At 38.8% G+C, this 21,570-nt stretch overlaps 3 protein-coding genes across 4 annotated transcripts in view; all 3 read right to left on the reverse strand.

Moving 5' to 3' along the window:
• Positions 1-595: 595 nt before the first annotated feature.
• Positions 596-6,613, reverse strand: LOC102237836 (rap1 GTPase-GDP dissociation stimulator 1-like). The gene is made up of 5 exons (XM_005794816.2): positions 6,165-6,613; positions 3,675-3,782; positions 2,963-3,085; positions 2,725-2,850; positions 596-2,140 (listed from the first exon to the last, which is right to left on the reverse strand). Exons 1-5 carry the CDS (start codon positions 6,256-6,258, stop codon positions 1,668-1,670), a joined length of 924 nt encoding a protein of 307 aa, XP_005794873.1. The 5' UTR covers positions 6,259-6,613; the 3' UTR covers positions 596-1,667.
• Positions 6,614-7,239: 626 nt separating this feature from the next.
• Positions 7,240-12,380, reverse strand: LOC102238095. 2 transcript variants are annotated; one of them, XM_005794817.2, is made up of 5 exons: positions 12,272-12,380; positions 10,617-11,262; positions 10,270-10,470; positions 9,760-9,889; positions 7,240-9,678 (listed from the first exon to the last, which is right to left on the reverse strand). In XM_005794817.2, the coding sequence occupies exons 2-5, from the start codon at positions 11,011-11,013 to the stop codon at positions 9,207-9,209; spliced, it is 1,200 nt and encodes a 399-aa protein (XP_005794874.1). In that variant the 5' UTR covers positions 11,014-11,262; positions 12,272-12,380; the 3' UTR covers positions 7,240-9,206. The 2 variants fall into 2 exon arrangements, with proteins under 2 accessions (XP_005794874.1, XP_023197352.1); XM_023341584.1 differs by having other exon boundaries at positions 10,617-10,661; positions 12,272-12,369.
• Positions 12,381-13,016: 636 nt separating this feature from the next.
• Positions 13,017-21,570, reverse strand: part of kif19 (kinesin family member 19) — a 37,986-nt gene continuing 29,432 nt past the window's right edge. The window contains exons 8-20 of the mRNA XM_014474105.2: positions 19,590-19,736; positions 19,246-19,368; positions 19,000-19,156; positions 18,705-18,879; positions 18,114-18,312; positions 17,764-18,034; positions 16,940-17,064; positions 16,680-16,843; positions 16,487-16,586; positions 15,843-15,966; positions 14,476-14,864; positions 14,093-14,264; positions 13,017-14,010 (exon numbers count right to left, since the gene is read on the reverse strand). Coding sequence (XP_014329591.1) covers positions 13,883-14,010; positions 14,093-14,264; positions 14,476-14,864; positions 15,843-15,966; positions 16,487-16,586; positions 16,680-16,843; positions 16,940-17,064; positions 17,764-18,034; positions 18,114-18,312; positions 18,705-18,879; positions 19,000-19,156; positions 19,246-19,368; positions 19,590-19,736 — 2,274 coding nt within the window. The 3' untranslated portion in view covers positions 13,017-13,882. The remainder of the gene's footprint in view (positions 14,011-14,092; positions 14,265-14,475; positions 14,865-15,842; positions 15,967-16,486; positions 16,587-16,679; positions 16,844-16,939; positions 17,065-17,763; positions 18,035-18,113; positions 18,313-18,704; positions 18,880-18,999; positions 19,157-19,245; positions 19,369-19,589; positions 19,737-21,570) is intronic.

Here is a 21,570-nt window from a genome sequence, read left to right on the forward strand (position 1 = left end):
TGAAAAGCTAAAGCTTGCAATTTGTACTTGAGACATTTATTTTGTAAAGGGATTTACTATTTATCACAAGATTTCTTATGTTTGAACGGAACCAGTTAAGTATTGGATGTTGTATTAGACTCAGACATCAAAACATGCTGTCTATCAGTGGTAAATCATCAAAGTTTTAAGCACAGATGCAAATAGACTTTCTATCACGTCCATTTCCAGTTCATGTGTGCCATCTAGTGGTCAATTTTAATACACAACCTAGTTCCAAGAAACTTGAAACATTGACAAATCCCTATACAGCTCTGGAAAAATTAAGAGACCACTTAAAATGATCAGTTTCTCTGATTTAACTTTTTATAGGTATATGTTTGAGTAAAATGAACATTTTTCTTTTATTCTACGAACTACGTACTGACACCATGTCTCGGAAATTCCAAGCAAAAATGTTCAGAAAATGAGAAATGGTCAAAATAACGAAAAATAAGCAGTGCTTTCCAATAATGCAAAGAAAACAAGGTCATATTTATTTAGAAACAACAATACTAACGTTTTAACTCAGGTAGAGTTCAGAAATCAATATTTGGTGGAATAATCACGAGGTTTTCAAATGCAGTGGTCTCTTAATTTTTTCCAGAGCTGCCTGTATATATATGTTACACTGTTATAAGTACAGGTAAAAATAGATAGATCATAAACAAGCAGAACATTGCTATGCAGAGATGTTACATATTTTAAGCACTTGTGAAGAAATTAGTAACATGGACATAATCTTAGCACTATTTTTAGATACGCTCTTACTTTGCCATCTTTAGCTAATCAGACCTGTGGAAAATGCACAAAATAGTTAACTGAACAATGCAAAACATGCCATGGCTTAAGTTAAATGCATTTGTTCAGTTGAAGAAACAAAAATTACTCTTTTAAAAAAAACATTTTTTGCCACAGTTACGGGCACTCTTAACATTTCCAAATACAAAAACTGAGGCAATTTCTTTGCTTACATGACTTTAGAGCTTTGAATTAGTAAACCAGGACTTTCTGTTTCTTTTCAAAATATAAAATACATAAAAAACATGTCATTTCATTAATGCAGATGTGCATAGAGATCGATAAGTCAGAATATTAGAAGCAACCAGCTACTTTTAGAAAACCGCAATCTCCATAAGTATCATTTACTCGAGGTGCTTAAACATTCATTTGCCAGAGGTGCGTGGAGCTGATTGGTATTATTTTCCTTGCGATGTGGAATTTAAATTACTTTTTGTTGCCGATGAATCAATATTGAAACTTATAAGAGCAACATTGAATTAAAACCTATAGGAATAGCAATGCTGCACTTCAGCAGTGTCCGGGTTTATGGTGTCCAAACACAACCTTGTGGTTTTAACTGGAAATGTTATAAATTGTTACGTTGAAATAAGTCTAAAGTTCCAGCTCTGGTTTAGTTTATAAAAACAATTCACACAAACACCAAAATGTAGGTGCTCTTTGTTAACACACAAATGTTGTTCCCACCTTCCATGTTTAGTAATGAAGTTCCTTTTTTTTTCTAATAGTATGACAGTCAACATAGGTTTGGTGCTGCTCTCAGCGGTGACTCATCCAGGGTAGTTTAGATGGATGGATGCTTCAGTGTTGTGTAGTCCAATTTGTAAGGCCACCATATTTGTAAGCTTTCACAGGAAAGTGTGGAACACACGAGTCTTCAGACTCTTTGTCCGAGGAATGTTCCTGGTTGAGAACTTGATCACCTTAAACATATTTGAACAGCTGCCCAAACTGAAGAACGGGAACCAGTGCACAGCCCGTTTGTTCCCATGAAGATTCCAGAAGGAGGAGGAGCAGCGCTGGAAGTCCTCGATGCTGACCATGTACTGGCCGGGTCCCCACTGAGAGACCCGAATCAGCGTCACAGAAGAGGCGAAGCCACACGTGTGAGGAGAAACACCATGAAACACGCATTCCCCAGGCCTCACAGGCACTCCTCTTTCCCAGATCATACCTGCCTCCTCTGCTACTGCCATGCCGCTGAGGTTACAGAGAGCCATGAGGCACACCTCCTCCAAAGCCTCTTTATCAGGGAAACGGAGCAAGATGGCAACAAGGCGTGGCACCGCACCTCGGCGTAGCAACAATTCTTGCTGCTTAGCTTAGAAAGACAAAAAAATAACAATAATCACAATTCCCATTGTGTTTCTGTGTTTGTAATGATGTAAAGCACTTTGAAATGTCTTGCTGCTGAAATGTGCTATACAAATAAAATTTGATTGCTTGATTGCTTGATTGATTGCTTGATTGATTGATTGATTGATTGATTGATTGATTGATTGATTGATTGATTGATTGATTGATTGATTGATTGATTGATTGATTCCCATTAATTCAACATAATAACAAAATTGCAGCTGGCTGGCTGGCTGGCTGGCTGGCTGGCTGGCTGGCTGGCTGGCTGGCTGGATGGATGGATGGATGGTTGGATGGATGTTCTCCATGTGCAGAATCATCTTTTCCCATAAATATTTCTGTCTTTTGGCATTCACTTTTACTGGCTGAATTAGGTTAAAATGTGCTATAACTGAAACATGTAGCATCTGAATTCATGACGAATTATATAGATTGTATTTTGATAACAGCTTGAAATATTGGTAGAAATGGTTTCTTGCATTCACAAAACACTGATATAAAACTAAAACCTCATAATTGTAGGTTATGTTATTATTTCACTTGACTTACAGCTGTCATAAGACATGCGTGAGATGGCTCTTGCTGCATAAATGAGCAGCTCTTCATTTGTGCTGGTCAGAACTGACAGCAGGGCTGTAACCAAACCTGCATCCCCAAAACCTTTACGGACCACAGCTGAGGAAACAAGAAGCCTCAGTAAATAGGCTTGCTGTAACACTTCAACGTGGGAGTAACAAAGTTCAGTAATAAATAATGAAAAGTGTCTATATCTGTGTGAGTAACCTACATTCCTTGGCAAGCTCAGCCACCAGTTTTGCAGTCAACAGAGTCAGAGGTCCTCTGCTTCTCAGAGACAGAGCCAGGATTGGCAGGATCCCGCTGATCACAACCTGCTCAGCAGCGCCTTTCTCTGGACACACACAAAAAATGCATTCAATACCAGAACATCCATGTCAATGGTTCAGCTAATCAACATGGTAGAATCAATTCTGTAAAAGAGAATAAAAAAATAAAAAAATAAAAAACTTAATGTTTTTAAAAAAAAAAAAAAAAACAGAACACAAATTGATCTCTGGTTGCTGTATTCTTCTATTCTTTAAAAGACATTGACTTGAATTAAGTCTCTAACTCTGAGAACTATAAGAATATGGTCTCTGCATCCTGTTGCCCTCAAGCTGCAAGACATGAATACAGCTTAACTTCACCTACAGACCAGGATCTGACCTGATCTGATCCGCTCGAACGCTGTCAGTCTTTATTAGTAGCCAGTGTTGTTTTGGACTGGGTTTTACTCTTTCCATGGCAGCTAGATCTATTTTCCAGGATATTCTGTTTGGCTCTTACAATGAATAATATATTTAAAACTAACTGTGTTGGAGGAGTCTGCATTTTGCATCCCCTAAGAAAAAAAAAGAGATAAAAAAAACAAACAAATAAAACACAATACAATTCCACTTACTATCTACTTGTCTGATGCAATCTCTAAAATCTCCACTTACTTTTCTCCCTAATGTTTGCCAGCACTGTGATCAAATGAGGTTTGAGTTCATCTTCAATCAGCTCCACACCTAGAACCCTGATTGCACCCAGTGCATTGTTCAAATTATCTGCGGAGACAGTGTGTAATACAAAAATTAGGACTCATGCAAATGACCCACAAATAATAATAGCAATAAAAAAAACCAAGCTGAGTGGAAGCAATCATTTAAACTATCAAGGTGCTCATTGTGACACACATAGGGCAAAACACCACAGCTGTCTAAAGTGGTTTAGAAAAACACTTTTAAACATTTGCAAAGGCATCCATAACCCTTAAAACTTTTCAGATTTTGTAGCATTAAATTCAGAAGCTATAATATGATTACCAGGACAGGGCCATTCATCTGAACTGACAGGCCTGAGACGAGAGCGTTAACCAGCAAACAGCCAAAATGCAGCTAAAAAGCAGAGTTCCCCAGCTTAGCCTGACAACTATCAGCCAGTCTGACTTTTACTACATTAGATATAGATTTTAAGGCTCAAGCAGTAACAATAAGTTAAGTTAGCAAAATTTGTCTTGCTTTTTTATGTTTGAAAGCACAAATAATGTATTATCTAGGATTTGTTTTCCTGTTCATTAAATGCATCAAAACAGAAATTGTCACATTTTTCTTTCTAACTTAACAAACCTCATGTTCTGAGACTAATAAAACCAGATGTCAGATTTGAAGCGTTAATGGGAATGTAATCGATCGATAGAAAATAAAGAGCTTGGAGTGCTTAATTTGAAACCAGAATGTAACCATGAGAAGGGACATGTTTTCACTGCTTTCCTGCCTCACTTTGCTTCTGCTGATCCTAGGAGGCCAAGGTTTACACAAGAGAAACCCTACCGGCATCAGCTGCATTTAAAATACTATTTCTCTTCAAGAAAAAGAAAGTTTGGTTATTTTGTTGTGTGAGTGACATTTTTCATGGATGAAATTGTGACCCCACATGCAATGATCTGCAAGATACTGCATTAGAACAGTAATTTGTTCACCTGTTTGTAGACCACAATGTGTGTGTGGTCTGTTCCAGAAATGCAATGGTTGGGCTAAAAGCTCCTGCATCTCAGAAATGCAGACATAAAAATCTGGCAGTATAAACACTTTACATTTCTATCATTGTTGCTGTACCTGAAAACAACTAATATTGGCAAAACCAGAGAAAAACTGCTTCGTAGTTGTTGTTTCCTATATAGCGAGTTCCGTGTGAATTACGCAGGATGACGTGATTTAATAAAACATTAAAATATTTTAAATCTGAAGGTATAATTACATTTACACAGCTGTACTCAAAATGTGCAGATGCAATAGAGACACTCCATTTTCTATTCTATAGCAAAACACAAAAACAAAATAATCACAAAAGTGAGGGAGATTACATTGAGTAGTTAAAATAGAAGCATCAATTCTCTTTTATGAACTCAAACATTGACAAAGGAATTGTCTTTCCTGTGAAACAGACAACTAATAGTTTTGAGGTTTACTTCGCCTTTGTTTTGCATGAAGTTGACCAACTTCCAATGCCTGTGAATCGGTATTCCAGCCTAGGACAATTGGACTACATTCCCCAAGTCCTCTGGATTTCTTGTTTTGTTGATCTTGGCTTATATCTGATGTCTTCCCATGTGTTTTCTGTTAAGATCTGGAGATCTTGCTGGATAGGGACCAACATGAAGCTTACACACTGGTGGTTAGGGGTTTTTGTCTCAATCTCATTTCAATTACATTTTGTCTTAAGTGTTAGAAAACATGACCTCTTTAGGTATTTTTATGTATCCAAACTGATCCATGATCTCTGGTAGGAAATACATAGCGCTGACACAAGTATGAGAAACACCCTGAACTAAAATACTTTGAAGTTAGTGTTTGGGATCATCTGACAAACTGTGTACAGCCCATATCCAAAAAGAGCAACCACATTTTTGTCACTTCATAAAATGTTGCCTGATTTGTTCTCAGCGCAGTGTTCCATGTTAAATCGTTGACTCTTCGCCTCATTATGGTGTTTTCAGCAATGGGACTTTGCAGAACCCTTTTCTGAAATGCTTGGCTTCAAACAGCTCTTTTCTAACTGTAACCATCCTCAGAGGTAACGCTGGGCCATCTTTCACTATCCTGTAGCTGATTATTTACTGAGACTGTTCTTCAAAACATCAGGGTGATAGATTTTTGTTTAATTCCACATTTCGTTGATTTCGGTTTCCATTTTCAAAAACCATTTTAGACAACTACACAGAATGGATGACCTCACTCATTTAACTCCACACTGCTGTTATTTTAAACACACCCCATGCTCGCCAAGTAGTCAGATTAAAATGTCCAGCTGTGTTCATGTGAGGCACATTATAAAGTCATATTACCGAGTATATCACAGGCATGCACAAGTCGGAGCTAACATCAAGACTCAACATGCAGCAAAGTGGACATAATAAAAACATTGCATTCCAACAGTGTTCCACTCACCGTTTGGTGTGTAGGGTTGCAGCCGGCTGGATATGTGTTTATTCCTGTGAGCCCGAGCTTGTTTATAGGAAAGTGGCACATTAGGGTGCCCCATGTTACTCCGTCCTGCCGTCTCTGAAGTTCTGGTGATGAAACTTTCTCAGACTGACATATTGTGACTGTTTGTCTGAGTTTCCTTCTACCAATATCCCCTAGAGTAATTGCTTGTTGCTTTGAGGACATTCACAAGAACCTAAGCTTAACTTTTATCTCACAGGTACACTCCATCCATACTTTCTTCCAGCGTCTTTCAGCCCAAATACTTTTATTTTTGTTTTGTGCCTGCTCTGCCTCTTCCCTGTACGCTCCAGCTGGCTCTCTGTTCCCTGTCAGGATTAATACAGAGCAAATCCTCACTAAACCTGCGCTCTCATGCAGCCTCTGTGAGTGTGTGCACTGTTAAGGTATTAGCACTTGGCTGACTCTGCCGAGTTTATTCCTACTGCCCCACAATCTCACATAATGCCTTTCAGCTTCTAGAACATTTGAGCCAAAACACGGACAGACGGGGATCTGGCATGTTTTTCTACACAGGTGGATTGTTAGGTGGAACACTTCCAGATTAGTAGTCTTTAAACTGCTTGAATGTAATATCCCCGTGACCTCTTTCTCTAATTCATCATCACAAGACAGTTTCTAAAATTTTCTAATTCATATTTACTAACTGTTTTCATAAGAAGAACCATTCATTATGAGTTTAATGGGACATATTTCGCAACACTCAAGAATTTTTAAATCTGCAACCTGCAGAGACGGATTGGTGGATAGAGGGTTGATGGATGATTGGATAACAGACAAACTAAATGACAGATGAGCAAATGGAAGGATTGCTAGAGGAAATAGTCAGAGGTATAGATCGATCTTTTACATAATGGGATAGGAAAAAAAGTTAAAATATTTTTCCGCATTTATCTATACCTGGATAGAATAGTAAAAGTCCAAAGGTTCCCAATGTTCAAGCACAAGCTTAAACTAACTAAACTAAGCCCTTCTCTCAAATCTCACCAAGTTAAGAATAAAAAAACATGGTAGCAAATAAAGTTCTTCATTTTTATTCAAAGCTGAAAAATGATATATAACACCACTGAGAAACTAATAATCTAGATAATAAATAAAGATGTAGCGCAAACATATAAATCTTTTTATCTCTGGCAATTTTCAAGCCAGCACACATTCAGATGAGTTGTACTGAAATCATAACATAAAAGAACAATTTTACTCACTTAAAACTCACCAAAGAGAAAATAACTCACTTACATGTTCGACTTCTCTGAAATTGCCTTACTGGCTTTAAATAATATGTTACTATGTAAAAACAGTTAAACCCAAGACAACCAATCATACAACTATAGTAGGTTTTTCCAAATCCTACACTGCATGGTTTGAATCTTTGGATTATTTACAGAACTGTGAAAGAGTGAGTTCTTCTTCTTCTGTACACTCTTTATATACCTGAATAATCAAAAAAGGAAATATGTGCTATTACAACCAGCTTTCCCAGAGTTTTGCACAATACCCAGAGGAAAAGACAGGTGAAGAATAAGAGTCACCAGCCCTGTTTTAACTAAGACTAAACAAATTAATTTATATCCCAAACAAAAGTTTACTGGTTTAACTGGTCAAACAGCCAAATAAGGTGAAAAAAAGAAATAAAAGCCCTTGATTGGCTCTGACCAGTGATCAGCTGCTCAGATACAATTCCTTTTTTATTAAATGCCAATTTTTTAATCTCTAAATGCATCAACTAACAGCATGGTAGTAAAACTCAGATAAAGGCCAATGCCTGAATGAATAAATAGGGATAAGAGGCAACTTGTTTAGTTTCTTTCAGATTCAAAACTTCTCTTTTAATAACCTTTGGACTATTTTTAGTTATTTCATAATCAGTGTTTAGTATGTACAGTTGTTGAATGGAAACAAATTAGGTGAATTAATACTAGTGAAAGTTCTTATCCCAAAAAAAAAAAAAAAATTTAAATAAATAAATCAGCAGCTCCAACCTCATAGGAAACCATACGTCAGTATTGGTCAGTAACAGCCTGAACATTGCTTCCCTACAAACATTCATACAATCAAAGTCTAAGAGGAAAATCTCATTAATGGTACACAAAGCCAATCAGTGGCTGGTTCAGCCACTTATTACCTTCTTTGACAAAGCTACTAAATACCTTGTTACTAATACACAGCTTTCCACTCATCTCTCATGAGATTAATTAATCATGTGACTTTCTACTAACATTTAATGCTGCTACACAGGTGCATCTGAAGAAGTTCAATGACAAGTTCATTTATTTCAGGTGGATTTTAAGTACGTATTTACGTAAATATCCCAAACATTGTGGCTTTCAGGCAATGAAACTATAAAATTTAGTCTCTCAGAATTAGGTGAGCGAAAATAAAAATGATTTTCAATACATGAAAGTTATGTTAAGGCCTACAAAATCATAGAGAAAAGGATCTCACTCGACGCTTGCATGGCAGACACAAAACAAAGCCTTTGAATTCTTGTTTTCCAAGGAAATGTTCTAATTTTCCAACAAAAATAATTTTGGTTTTCAATAATCATCAAAAATAATAGAAATAAATGTTTGAAATGCATCACTGCATGTAAGACTTTTACATAGGTGTCTATTTTTGAATGAATATGATGAAATAAATTAACTTTCCAGCAATTAATGACACACCTGTATATCTATGCTTTTCACTCAACCACTGCAAACCAATTAATCCTACTATATCAAAATCAATCTACTCTCCAGTGATTTTCAGATATTCTACTAATAAGAAGAAAATAGCCATGGAGAAAGTTGAGAATAATGGGAGTAATGTCTAGAAGCCTCAATATGTCATCTGGTTTTTGAAAAGAGTTTAAGTGTCTGAAAACAGTAAAAGATGCATCAGGGTGTGACTGAGCACTTGTTTTCTTCATTGGAGTTTAAGTGGTTTGGTCTAGCTGGTGTTTTGTCCTAGATTAGCTGTGTGAATTAGCGATTTTAGCAGGCGTCAAACAGTTCCAGCTGCATTCATACCACTAGAGACAGTTTCATAACCCACAGAGACCAGGGTGAGGACATTATTCTGAACATTATCCGGCTTGCTCTGCTCCGCGTGGGACACAACAGCTTCAGGGTTTCCTGACTCCATCCTTATCTTCTTCCTGTCTCTGGCTTGTCCCTTGCTTTTTAAAACGATCTTCCCCTGCTCCCTCATCCCCCCACAAATATTGCGAGATTTCTCGTTGTCGGACGAACGCAGTTTGCGTTGGCGCCTGCGAATGCGACGAGACGGCAGACCCGAGTCAACGGGGTCTGACGCCGCTGCACCAGACAGGATGCGGATCTGCTGATCGATTACCATGACGATCATGTCTAATGCAACGTCCAACATTCCAAGACCGAGGCCATGAGTGACGTTGTCAAATGCACCGCTGTTTACTGGGTCCTTGAAACATTTTCTCATGTCCTCAAGATGGTTCCTGTGGGAAAGAGGCGAAGTGTTACACTGACATGACTCTCATAATCACACTAATTTTGATCAATCGTAAGCACATTCATACTTTGTTTCAATAATTTTGGACCAGTGTTGAACTGTGTTCATCTCAGGGATGAGTTGTTTAGCCATGTTACTGTAGTCAATGTAATCATGGGAAAAATCTTTCATATCTTCACACAGAGCTCTGGTGTCACCTGAAAATAAAACAACAAAAAGTTATTTTAACATCCAACTTGTCAAATAAACTTTTTCACGTGTCACATTATAACCACAGACTTCAATCTCTATAACTGAAACATTATGTAGCGAATGCCAGGTGTGCATTTGTATTCAGCTTTCCTGGATCAACACAGAATAAAATCGTCTTTAGCTACAGAAACAGTTTCACGTATTTTGAAGCATGTCTCCACTAGCTTTTCACATCCAGAAACTGGAGTTTTTGCCCCTAAATCTTTGCAAAATTGCTCAAGCTCACTCAGACTGGACAGAAAGCATCTCTGAACACTTCTTTTTTGGATTTGCTACATATCCTTAGTTTGTATATGCTGCTCTTTATTAAAAGCACATCTGTCACCTTCAGTGAGCTTGGAGAAGGAGGAGGATACTGCGGTGGTTGTGCTGGGCATGAGGCCAAGGACATTCAGTGACTCCAGAAGTGTTTTCTTGCTGGCTGGGCCTCTGCTGACCCGAGTGTATGCTGCCAGAGACCGCAGGGACATCTTCTCTGGGGCCTGCAGGCGTCTTTTAATTTCATCATATGAGATGAGATATTTTCCTGAGAATGAAGTCAGACAGATTGAGACAAATCAGCACAGCAGGGCTGGGAATTTGAAAACCGAATTTATGCAAACTGCATACATAAATCCTGAATAAACTAGGCAAAGAGAAGGAAGACCAAAACTTTCACTGATGGTCACTTACGAGCTTTGGATCCTTTCATGTTGGGATCCAGGAGAGAAGACACTTCTGCAAAGGGCATCTCGGTATTAGACTCAGAGTTTGTGCTTGAGTTTGCTGACACCTCCTGGTGTTGGGGGACCTCTTCCCCATGGTGCTGGGTAGTAGCCTGCATTTGTGGCTGAACATGAGGCTGAGTGCTGTGCATTTCCAAATGGTTCTGATCTAACTGAGCCTGACCTTGTGCCTGCTGAGGGAGGACTAATGGATTTTCAGATAAACTTTGCATGCCCATGCCACTTTGAGATATGTTGCTGCCCTGCTCTGGGGATACCTGAAAGATGCTCATAACTGGCTTTACAACTGTGAAAACCATGTTTGCTTGGGGATCCAGACCCACCATCCTGGAAGCAGGGTCCATATTTTCACAAAAAATCAGTCTTTTCAAGCAGAAGGAGTAAAATAAGAGGGTATAAGTACTAGCTCAGGTTTATCTTGAAGTCCTGGATACATAATCTTACTACAGTTTTAATATTGATAGCAATAGCTAAAAGAAAAAAAGGGGGAACAGTTCTTTTTGTTTTTATCAAGAAAATACCTCTCATTTACAATACGTATTATTTTTATTGATACTTGGAACTACTCCTGACATCACAGCAGAAGATTTATTCTGAAAGAGAAAATAAAACCTGATTAGAGACTGTTTTTTATCTGGACTCAGGAGTGGATTGAACTGATAATCATTGTGCAAATCTGAAGCAAAATGTTTAGATAAAAATAATGACCGGAAAAAGCACTGAGCATATTACATCTTTCTACCAGCTTTGCACATTTTTCCCAATTGTTCTTTGTACAATAGCTCATGCTCAGTGTAACAGGATGTAAACATCCCTTTCCACAGATATGTATTGATTTATAACGTAATAGTGTTTTAAACTTCTTCACAACAATATTTGTAAATGCATTAACCTGGTATACATTGTAGTTTGCTAATCAAAAAAGATTGCAACAAGTTTTGATGTGATAAATAAGGAAATATCTGTCTCAAAATGGGAAAACCTTACAAATCCACCTAATTTATATTAAGATATACTTAATAACTTAGTTAAATTAGTTTGTGGCAATTTCTCTATTTTTTTTTCTCTCATTAGTACATGTGAAACTACAGAGCAACAGGCGAAGCGTCACGACAAATAAAGAGGAAAGTGCAAAAATCAGTGCATGCCGATTATATTAGAGCTGAGCTCCTCAATGAACCGACCGAACAAAAACTGTATTTTTGGGCTTAAGAATGAAATTCTCTACAAATGTTTACAGATTTTTTTTTAACGTGGGTTAAACTTAAAAATAACAAACTATTAAAATCCATAGAAACGTATAATTTCGCGTTTAAAGGTAGCCTAATTGTTTTATGTGACCGTTTAAGCCACAATTTAATGTTTTAGCCGTGCTAACTAACTGTAAGCTAACCACTCCGCAAATGTGAATAAAACCGCCGCATCCAATGTTCCAAACAGCCATCATGGCTGCCAGCCGCTACTGTTGCTGTTTTCGTCTGTTTCGGTCGCTGTCAAAGGAAAATGACCTAAATCGGCAGAGAAAAACTACTGTCCGTGTTGACTTCCAGATACCCAGGCATCCCAATTTAAGTTGTGACTGATGACGACGGCGCTACTCACCGAACTAGCGTCTGTTTTTTTCCCTAAGAGGCCACTGATCCTAGAACGGTCCGAGTTGAAGTCAGCGACATTTTCTCTTCTTCTCCACTGTTGCTTCAGCGGGTTGCAAATCAGCCATACGTGCACCATCATGCGAGACGGGAATCTAAGCTCTGATTGGTCAACTGACCTATCGATCAAGCTGTAAGCGTTTTTTATTGGACAAGACTAACGTTGGTAGATAAATGCACTTTTAGACAAACATGCAATATTTTGGAGTAATTTTGAGAACTAAATCTGCCTTTCTCATTTTTTATAAAACCTATCAGTCTTAAAAAAAAAATGAAAATGTGTTATAGGCTAATATTGCTTTCAATTTCATTTCGTGTGTGTATTTTGTTTCTGTTGTTACAGGGATGCATATTTCCAATAACATACCAAATGAGGCATCAAACGGAAATTTCTTAAGTTAAAATACATCGGTGCAAAAGCCTTAAAATTAAATGCTTTTCCTCTAAAAATGCCACTCCGCCATCTAGTGGACATGTTAGAACATGGCAGTGAGATATACAAGTTGACACAATTTCATTCTTATTCTTCTGAAATGTGACCAGAAGAATCTGCCTATGTTTAACTGAGCAAAGACTTACAAAGCTGTGACATAATCATCTCGTCTTCCCAAATTCTTAAATGTCAAAACTCACATTTCCATCATTCCTATAAAATATCAAATAAGCCAAGAGGCAGTAGATCAAAAGTACACAATTCAGTCAATTTTATTTAGGTACAAATAAAAAAATGTACAAAAAAAAAGAATAGAAAGGAACACATATGAAAACTGTCAATATCGTAAAAGAAAAAGGCATTTGTTGAACAGTTAATTAAAAGCTGAATCAACTAATCTGGAAAACAAAACATCTTGTGATGCCAGGGTATGCATTTATACAAACATGATATGCAATAAGGAAATATTTGGTTTAAAAGGCAGAGACCTCAGGTGTGGGGAAAGGATATAGAATCCACAAAATACACACATTTAGTTTTTCTCCACAAATATCAGGGCTTCAGTCTGACAAGAACAAAAAATGATGAATACATTTTACCAGTAGAGCATAGCTCAGTGTAGTAGAACACTGACATTGGGATGCATGTGAGAATTTTCTCTGCATTGTTTTGATACATGAAGTCAGACTGTATTTACATCCTTAAGCTGAGCTTAGAGTGTCTTAGATTTGTTGTTTTGTTTAAGGTTTTCATAACAAAGACCGAAAATACATACACACACACATATATAAACAGAAACAGTCACAACAAACAGCTGAGTTGCGTTCACAGTGAGCTTCACATCTTCGCAACTTCACCAAAACACAAGATATTCAGTACGGCGGCGGACTAAAGTGAAGACACTGCACAGGACAGAATGGGCACTGTAAATGTACAAATCTGTGGTGTCTTCAGGTAAGTGGATCTTAGAGTGGCCTCATACATGGTGCAAGTAAAAGACAGCACCTGTGTTAAGACAGCCAGCCTTCGTCTGCTTACTGCTTGTCCTTTTCTGTCGTAGTTTTTCATCTAGTCCCTAACTCTGAGTTTCAGGCTCAGCTGGTGTGGCTGTGAGTGCTAGTGTTGGGCTCAGTGTCTGCGAGTGCGCTGGGCCCCGGTGCCTGTGGTGGTGACATAGAGAAGAGGGTGGGGCTGCCGGAGCTGGGGTCCTCTCTTCAGGTTATTAATGCTTGCTGTGGAGGACTCAGCAATTGTTCCTATGGAGACAAATTAATAAAATAAAGAGATTGAACCATAAAGAATGTCACTTTCTATCCACTAACAAAGATAACTGCTCACCTGTATGTGTGTGATTGCTGTGGTGAGGCCTGACTTTGGCGATAGGAGGGACCCCTCTGTAATGTGGACGCACCATAGGGGCCTGGGGTTGGCCGTTAATATGAAGATGAGGGTCCGATGTGCTGTCCAGAGGCCGAAACCTCTGAGCTTTGATGGCTTTGGTCTGAGGCAGCTGCATGAGAGAGAAGTGAGGAATTGTTAGGACTGAAGCAACAAATTAGATACCAGAGCATCGATGGTTCTCAGCCAAACAAACTGCCATGTGACAAGAACTGTCAAAGCTGATGTAGAAGTGATGACAAAGGTGGACATAGCATCTTTGTCTATAACCTTCAAAATATTTAACACCTCACAACATTTAATAACAAATTAAAATGACTTACTGCTTGACCAGTGACCTCAAAAGATCTTGAGCGTCTTTTCTTGCGACGGGCCTCAAAGTCCACCTCGCGAGGTGTTTGGTTCTTGTTGGTAGCATGGTGGTTGCGAGGACGTGTCCAGGTCACATGCAGGCCTGGTCCCTCCCCTGTGCTGCTGGACAAGTTATCATCAGAGGTGGCGTGTCTCAGTTCAGGGCTTGGCTGCCTGCCGCGCCGCAAGGGTAGACCTCTAGGGGGCCCCTCGATTAAAGAGAGGTTGCTTTTCTGCTTTTTGTGGTCTAGGGGAGAGGGGGCAGCAGGTAACCGAAGGACATCCACCTCCAGGGCTTTGGAACGTCGACGGGCTGCTTTTACCACAATGTTCTGAACCCCTTTAAGGATCTGCTGCCGTTCTGTGCAGACATGGTAAAAGAAATATTTTAGGTGAGGGATAAAAGTAAAGGAATGATTCATATAAAATATCTTCTGCTTGGCTTTGGTTTAAGATATAAAATATAATTTGTGCCCGGGAGGCTATTTTCTGCATCTTAGCAAAGGAATTACCAAACCCTGAGGACATAGTGATGCATTAACCTGTCTCTTGGTTGGATGATTGCACTGCACTGTTTCATAATTTGTCACATTACAACAATATACCTTAGATTTTATGATACAGCAACACAAAGAAATCCATAAATGGCGAGAAGAAGAATCACCACAGCCTCACCATGTTTTTATGGTGTCTTCAGGGTGTTAGTTTTCCGTCATCCATACCGTTTAATATCCAAGACAAAATGTGTTATTTTGGTGACCAGAGAACTTCCTTTCATATGTTTAATGGAAGCTTTCTTCTAATCAATTTTGTTAAATCCCCAACTACTAGCTACCTAATGTATTAATATTTGAAGTTTTTCTCCTGCCCATCCCTGAAATTGTTTCTAGGTCTTTATGATGCTGTTTGTCCTCTAATGTTCTCTACCAAACCTCTGAGGTCTTCCCAAAACAGCTAGATTCAAACCAAGATTAAAATAAAGAAAAGTAGACTCTTGTCCATTTGTTAATTTCTGAAGGCAGATGGTTAAGTAGGTTTGTGTTGCATTCACAATCTTCACCTTCTATTTATATGTTGTGCATGTGATGTGAAGACATTTGCTTGCTGTTTGGGACACTAAAATAAATGACGTGACTCATGTAGCTAATTTGTCTCCCCACGCTGTTATCTAAGAACAGAACAGCTGGACTTGAGGGATTGTTGGGATAAATGTTTCATGCTGTGTTTTCACAGAACAATCACTGGAAGTACTTTAATGAAAACAAACAAACAAACAAAAAGCTTCTCTGTAGGTATTAACAAGTTCATAATGAATACCATATCTGAAGAAGGATCTTACCATTTCGAGAAATGGTCATATCACCCCCAGCTTCGCTGCTTTCGGGTGATGAGTCCAGTTGGCTGCTGATGCTGTGGCTGAGATGGCTGTAGCTTGTGAAGCTTTCAGGAGCCAGAGGCTGCAGCTGCGGACATGAGGATCAGAGGGACTCATTGCGACCAAACATTCACTGCAGTGCTACTTTGATAATATTAGTGTCTTTCCAAAATCAAATCTTGTAGTACATTTTTACTCTGGAGATCCAACGTTTCTTCAGAAGATTTGAAAACAAAACGAAAACCTAAGAGGTAAAACTTTGTGCATGCCTAAATAAAACACAGGGTGGTGCTGTTTAAAAGGAAAAGAACTGGTTAGACTGCATTCATGTTTTGAATGTTCTGAAATTAATTTCTGATGTTAAACTCGCACATGATGTAGATGCAATACACAAAGATGGAAATATTATAAGTGTTTATTTCTGTAAATTAATTTTCTTAGGAACTCTTAAATTGATACAATATTAAACTTTCTCATTTTGAATTGAATCACTGAAATACATAAACATTTTGATAATATAATTTACTGAGAGTTACCTCAGTAAATTATATTACCAGATTATTACCAGAAACAAAGCAGAGTAGCTGGTGTATAGGAATTGTCCTTACCTCTCTGTTGCCTTTCCCATTTATGTGTATCGGAGGAGGGGTCATTACAGCCGAGTTCTTTATCTGCTTGGCATGAGGACTGCTTTTAAACACCCTGTCCCTGAGGCAGAGAAAATATGAAATCAAGTCGATGAGTAAATGAACTTTTAAGTACATGTTATGAGCGAAGAATAAGAAAATGATCTCTTCTTACGGCTCAGCTTCAGGGAGAATTGGGGGTAAGGTGTGTCTGCGCATTCTGGCTTGACCTCGTCTGTTCTCTGTGAACATGTTGCCTAAGCTCTCCTGGTCAGAATCTACATCCTGTGTGTAATCGTGACCGTGACCTGGCAGAGAGATCTTTGGTAAAGATCCTTCCTGCAAATAAGAATACAGAAAACGCCTTCATAATTTGTCCTGTCAGTTTAATTCATATCTAAGACTAATGACTAATTGATTCGACATGACAGTCACCTTGATGGTTTGTCTGGTGGTCACCTTGTCCAAGGCTACAGCTCTCTCCAGCTTCCTCTCATCCAGCTCCCTCATGTACATCTCATATAGTTCCTGGAGGTGCGGTGGTACAAGCAGGCTGTTCTCTGAAACATGCAGAGGGACACATGTACATGGTTGCTATCGCCACTATCGCTAGTTTTATGTACAGGCATTTAAAACGTTGCACACTCAGTATGGATGAGTAGCAGAAACTCTCACAGGATGATTTGTGAGTGCTGAAAACAAATCTTTAACAACTAACATCCCGATAAAATAGTTTTATGAAATATCTTCCAAAGTGGACAACCACCCAAATGGTGCAGCGTGAAGAGAATGTGTTTTGAGAAACCGAGATTATTTTCTGGCCCGAGATGAAAATTTGATTACTAGCCACTTTAAGTTGTCAAGAATAACCCTGATGGAGCTGTGCTGAAGACTGAGGCTGCCTGTACCTATACCTGCACCAGCGTGAGGGACTTCAGAAGGAACTGAACTTATCAGGACTATGCCAGTCAACCTTGACTCAAGAAAAAATATGTTTGGATCTAGGCCCCTGGGCAGTTTTAAACATCTGTTTTTTTTTATGTGAGTGGACAAGTTTTTCTATTCAAGAGTATACCATGTCGCCACTCAAGCCTTTGTACACGAAGTCACAGGGTTGCAACTTGTAATTTCTTGTCAGGGTTAATAATCTCTGAGAAATGCACACAGCACACATAGAGTTTTCAACTGATAACTGGAAAATCTTTAGACGAGTTCCATGCAAAGGTCAAACACAGTATAATGATTTAAAAGTAACTTACCATCTATGAATTGTCTCTGTTGCTGAATGATCTCATCACACAGGTGTCTGTGCTGCTCAAAGCGCTGAACCACAAAGTTCTTCTGCCGGATGACGTTGTCTTTGATCAGAGCGTGGGACTGCATCTCTGTGTTCTCGATCTCCAGCTCGTGGACCTTGCAGAGGAGGCCAAGGATTTCGCGTTGCTCCTCTGAGCTCACCCTGCGAGGAAGAAGCTCCTCCAGGCGCCGCGCTCGATCCCGGAGCTCCAGAAACCTCTGCTCCAGTAAACCCTTCAATCAGAGGTTATTTTCATTCAGTACGGGAGAACATCAGAATGCATTCTAACCCTAACATTTTGAAGAAGCAAACCTTCTGCTTTTGAATCTTCTTCTGTTCAGCCATGAGGGTGACTAAGTTTTCCCGAGCCACTGCTACCTCCCGGGTCTCTGTGCTGTCTGGGGGAGAGTCTGGGGAATCCGAATCCTTCTCACTTTCGTCTTTATTGACACTTTCCTTCCTTCTTTCTGAACGCCACTTTCTCCTGCGCTTGCTCTGCTCCTGCTCCCAGCTATAGCACATAACATATGTATATTTTGTTATAAAGGTTTTTACTGACAGTTGCAATTGCATGTTCTAAAGCTTGTAGGCACAAATATGGTGAGATAATTCTTTACTTTGAATAGATTTTGTAGTCAAGGAAATTCATAATTAGATTTGCATCACTGTTAACAGTTAATAACATAAAATAGCTACAGAGAAATACTTGCTGTGCACTAATTAATTTAATTAAACTAGATCAGAGCAAGAATAAGAGTCTCTTTGATTTAAACCCCCGAGCAGAGATTGAGAATTATGAATATTAACTGGAAGACAGCTGCTAAAATGTGACAATCTGGATTATTAGATTTTAAATAACAAGTGTGCTCTGCGGTGAAAAGAAACAGCAGAAATCCGACTGACTCTGCAATGGTGACAAGGTGTTTAGAGGTGTCGATCTGGATCTCCATGTTGCTGTTCTCCAGCTCGATCAGGCTCTTCCTGATCTTCATCTGCTGCCGGAAAGCATCCAGAAGCTGCTCCCTCAACTCGTCCATCTCTGCTCTGCTCTGCTGGCTGGAGTGGGCTTGGACCTCCGCTGAAAGACAGTAGAAATACAAAGAGAAAGAAAGAAAGGAAGAAAGAAACATGAATACAGTTTTCAACAGATGTTGAGATGTGTCTTTTACTCATTTAAAGTACAGACGATCAAATTTACCCTGGATGTTTCGGATGTCAGCTCGGTCGGAGCCGACCTGCCGGGTCGCCTGCTCTGCAATCTTCTTTTTGAGCCGCTGGATTTCACAGCGGAGGTCAGAGATGATGTTTGTGTACTGAGCAATGTGGTATGACACATTTATTAGGTTCTTCTTCACCTAAAGCAAACAGTGATTGGAAACAATATGTCTGAAAAAACCCAATCCACTTCAAGGTGAGCCTTTATTAGGGTGAAATAAAAGTTTACCCGTGTACGTATGCTTTTGGCACGGTCAGCGTATGCCAGCGTGTTTCGAGACTCCTCAAAAGCTATAGAGGCGGGGCTAATATGGGCTATCATCACTGTTCTGCTGTTCCCACCCAATGAGTCCTGTCATTGAAATTTGAGAGACATTTTTGTGAATACAACAGATAGAGTGGCTTAAAAGTTTTTGTGTGTTTGTTGTGTTTATAGGTCCAGTCTTATGATTTAATATGACTGAATAATGCATCATTGTGAAGTAGAAGGAAAATTATACTTGGTTTTAAAAATATATGACATCTTTTGCCAGACATTGTATAAAGAAAGGAATCTTTTCTCAACTGCAGTACCTTCAGGAGGCGAGTCAACTTGCTGTCTCGATAGTTGACGTACTTGTTGCCATTTTTGTCACTCAGGGCGTTAATGCAGTTGCCCAAAGCCAGGAGGGAGCGATTGATGTGAGCTCCTTCTTTCAGTCGCTGACCTCTATTCTGAGTCTGAAAGAGGCAGAGATCGATGGGTGAGAAAACCTCTGAACTCACAGGGGTTTTTATCACTTTGTTCCCTGTGACGGGGGTCAAATGAAAGCTTTCAGTAAAAGGAACTAGAGGGAGACTGGGAATAGCAAGCAACAAAGGCATCTAACTAGTACCAGGAGATTTTATTTATATGGTGGATGCGGTTTTGAGACAAAAAGTCAAAGAGTAGCCCAAGACTGAACAATTTCACCTCACTTCAGTGAAACACATTTTTCTTAGTGAGAGAAAAATAAGACACATACTTCATAAATAAATTTGGATTTAGTCATATTTTGCATCATATTTTAAAGTCAGAAAAACAAAAAATTGTTTTTGATTTTTAAAGTATATAAGTAGTTATGAAATACTTCTCTGAAACAAAATGAGCATTTTGAGTGACGTCCTCCAAAACAGGAAGGCGCTACCAAATAAATATATTGCACCTGAAGCTGCAGGGTGAGTCTGAAAAGCCCTCACAACAATCACAGAGCTTGACAGACCTTCATAGCTCAAATAAACAGAAAATAAAAAGGATTCAGTGAGTCCCTTTCCAATAAACATATTCTAAGCAGAAAAATGGTAATAGATTAGTGCACGTAAAATGGTGAAAGGAACAGATTTCTCTGACTCTCCATTCAGGAGAGTCAGAGTCTCCGGACTAGAAATTTGGAGCTAAAAGGAGACATAATTCAAACCTGAGGGATGTGAGCACACTGTCCCAGCCTTGACTGGAGTAAAGCTTACCGTCAACCCACTAAAACATTAACAAGGGTTGAGCATGAAGCTTCATCTAAAAAAAAAATTCTTTTACAGAGAATTTGCTTTGACCTTTTCTTTCTGCATTTCTGTGCAAAGTGACAGAGAGGAGGCTTAGTCTGTGATTCCTTCTGGGTTCTGAATCTCCCTTCCATTGACCGCAAATGTAACATCTACAAAAGTGTCTTTTTAGAGCCAAGCAACATGTTGTTGAGGAGAGACTAAAGATAGATTTGAGTGGAGTGGCTGTTGATGTTCTGGGGGAAACACTTTGTATTAAATCAGCCTGAATGACAGGCAGCAACTTTAACTATAACCTGGAGTCCTGTTTGTGGTCGAGGAAGCCTGCAGAACATAAAACAAGGATCTCATGCAGGACATCATGACAGACATCCTGTGCAGTAGAGGATCGGACTAAATGAGAGGATTTACTTCATTTTCGGGATCTAAAAAATGAGAGATTAATTTTTGTTCATGAAGTTGCAAACTGTATTAGGTAATATCTGATCATGTAATTCTACATTATGGGAGTTGGCCCCTCAGCTGTGCTATGATTGAACAAGACATTACAATAGCCAAGCAATAAAAAGAATAATTACTAGCTGTTACAGATGCCCAGTAAATTTGATGAAATGGCCATATTAAAGATTATGAAATGGAAGTCGTGTACCAATGTCAAACTCTGAAGTATGATTCACAAAAGTGTAATCAAAGTTGACACTACAGATATATGCATTTAATAATATGAGTGGTTCATGCAGCGTTTTGCAGTTTTCTTTGGAAATTTTGTCACACTACAACCACAAACTTAATTTTTTTGGGGGGGACTTTAAGCAATAGACCAGCAGAAAATAGTGCATAACTTTTTCACACAATTGGTAGAATTCATGCCTTTTCTGGAGGGACATTAGGGAATAATGGGAGAATAATACAACACTTTTTATGTATTTTATATTAAAAAAAATCTAAATGGCAAAAAATTATCCTTTTACTTGTGAAGTGATACTGTGTAATGATTTATTACACAAATCCCAGTAAAATCCATTGATGTTTGCAG

Source organism: Xiphophorus maculatus, chromosome 10 (assembly GCF_002775205.1).
Source record: "Xiphophorus maculatus strain JP 163 A chromosome 10, X_maculatus-5.0-male, whole genome shotgun sequence".
NCBI lineage: Eukaryota > Metazoa > Chordata > Actinopteri > Cyprinodontiformes > Poeciliidae > Xiphophorus > Xiphophorus maculatus.

Coding starts and splice junctions, on each gene's coding strand:
- LOC102237836 (XM_005794816.2), bottom strand. CDS start 6,258: ATGGGGCACCCTAATGTGCCACTTTCCTATAAACAAGCTCGGGCTCAC. Junction 3,086..3,674: donor GGCAAACATTAGGGAGAAAA/GTAAGTGGAGAT, acceptor GTGTGTGTCCAG/AGAAAGGCGCTGCTGAGCAG. Junction 2,141..2,724: donor ACGCATGTCTTATGACAGCT/GTAAGTCAAGTG, acceptor TGTCTTTCTAAG/CTAAGCAGCAAGAATTGTTG.
- LOC102238095 (XM_005794817.2), bottom strand. CDS start 11,013: ATGGACCCTGCTTCCAGGATGGTGGGTCTGGATCCCCAAGCAAACATG. Junction 10,471..10,616: donor CATGAAAGGATCCAAAGCTC/GTAAGTGACCAT, acceptor CTTCATTCTCAG/GAAAATATCTCATCTCATAT. Junction 9,679..9,759: donor TCCAAAATTATTGAAACAAA/GTATGAATGTGC, acceptor TCTTTCCCACAG/GAACCATCTTGAGGACATGA.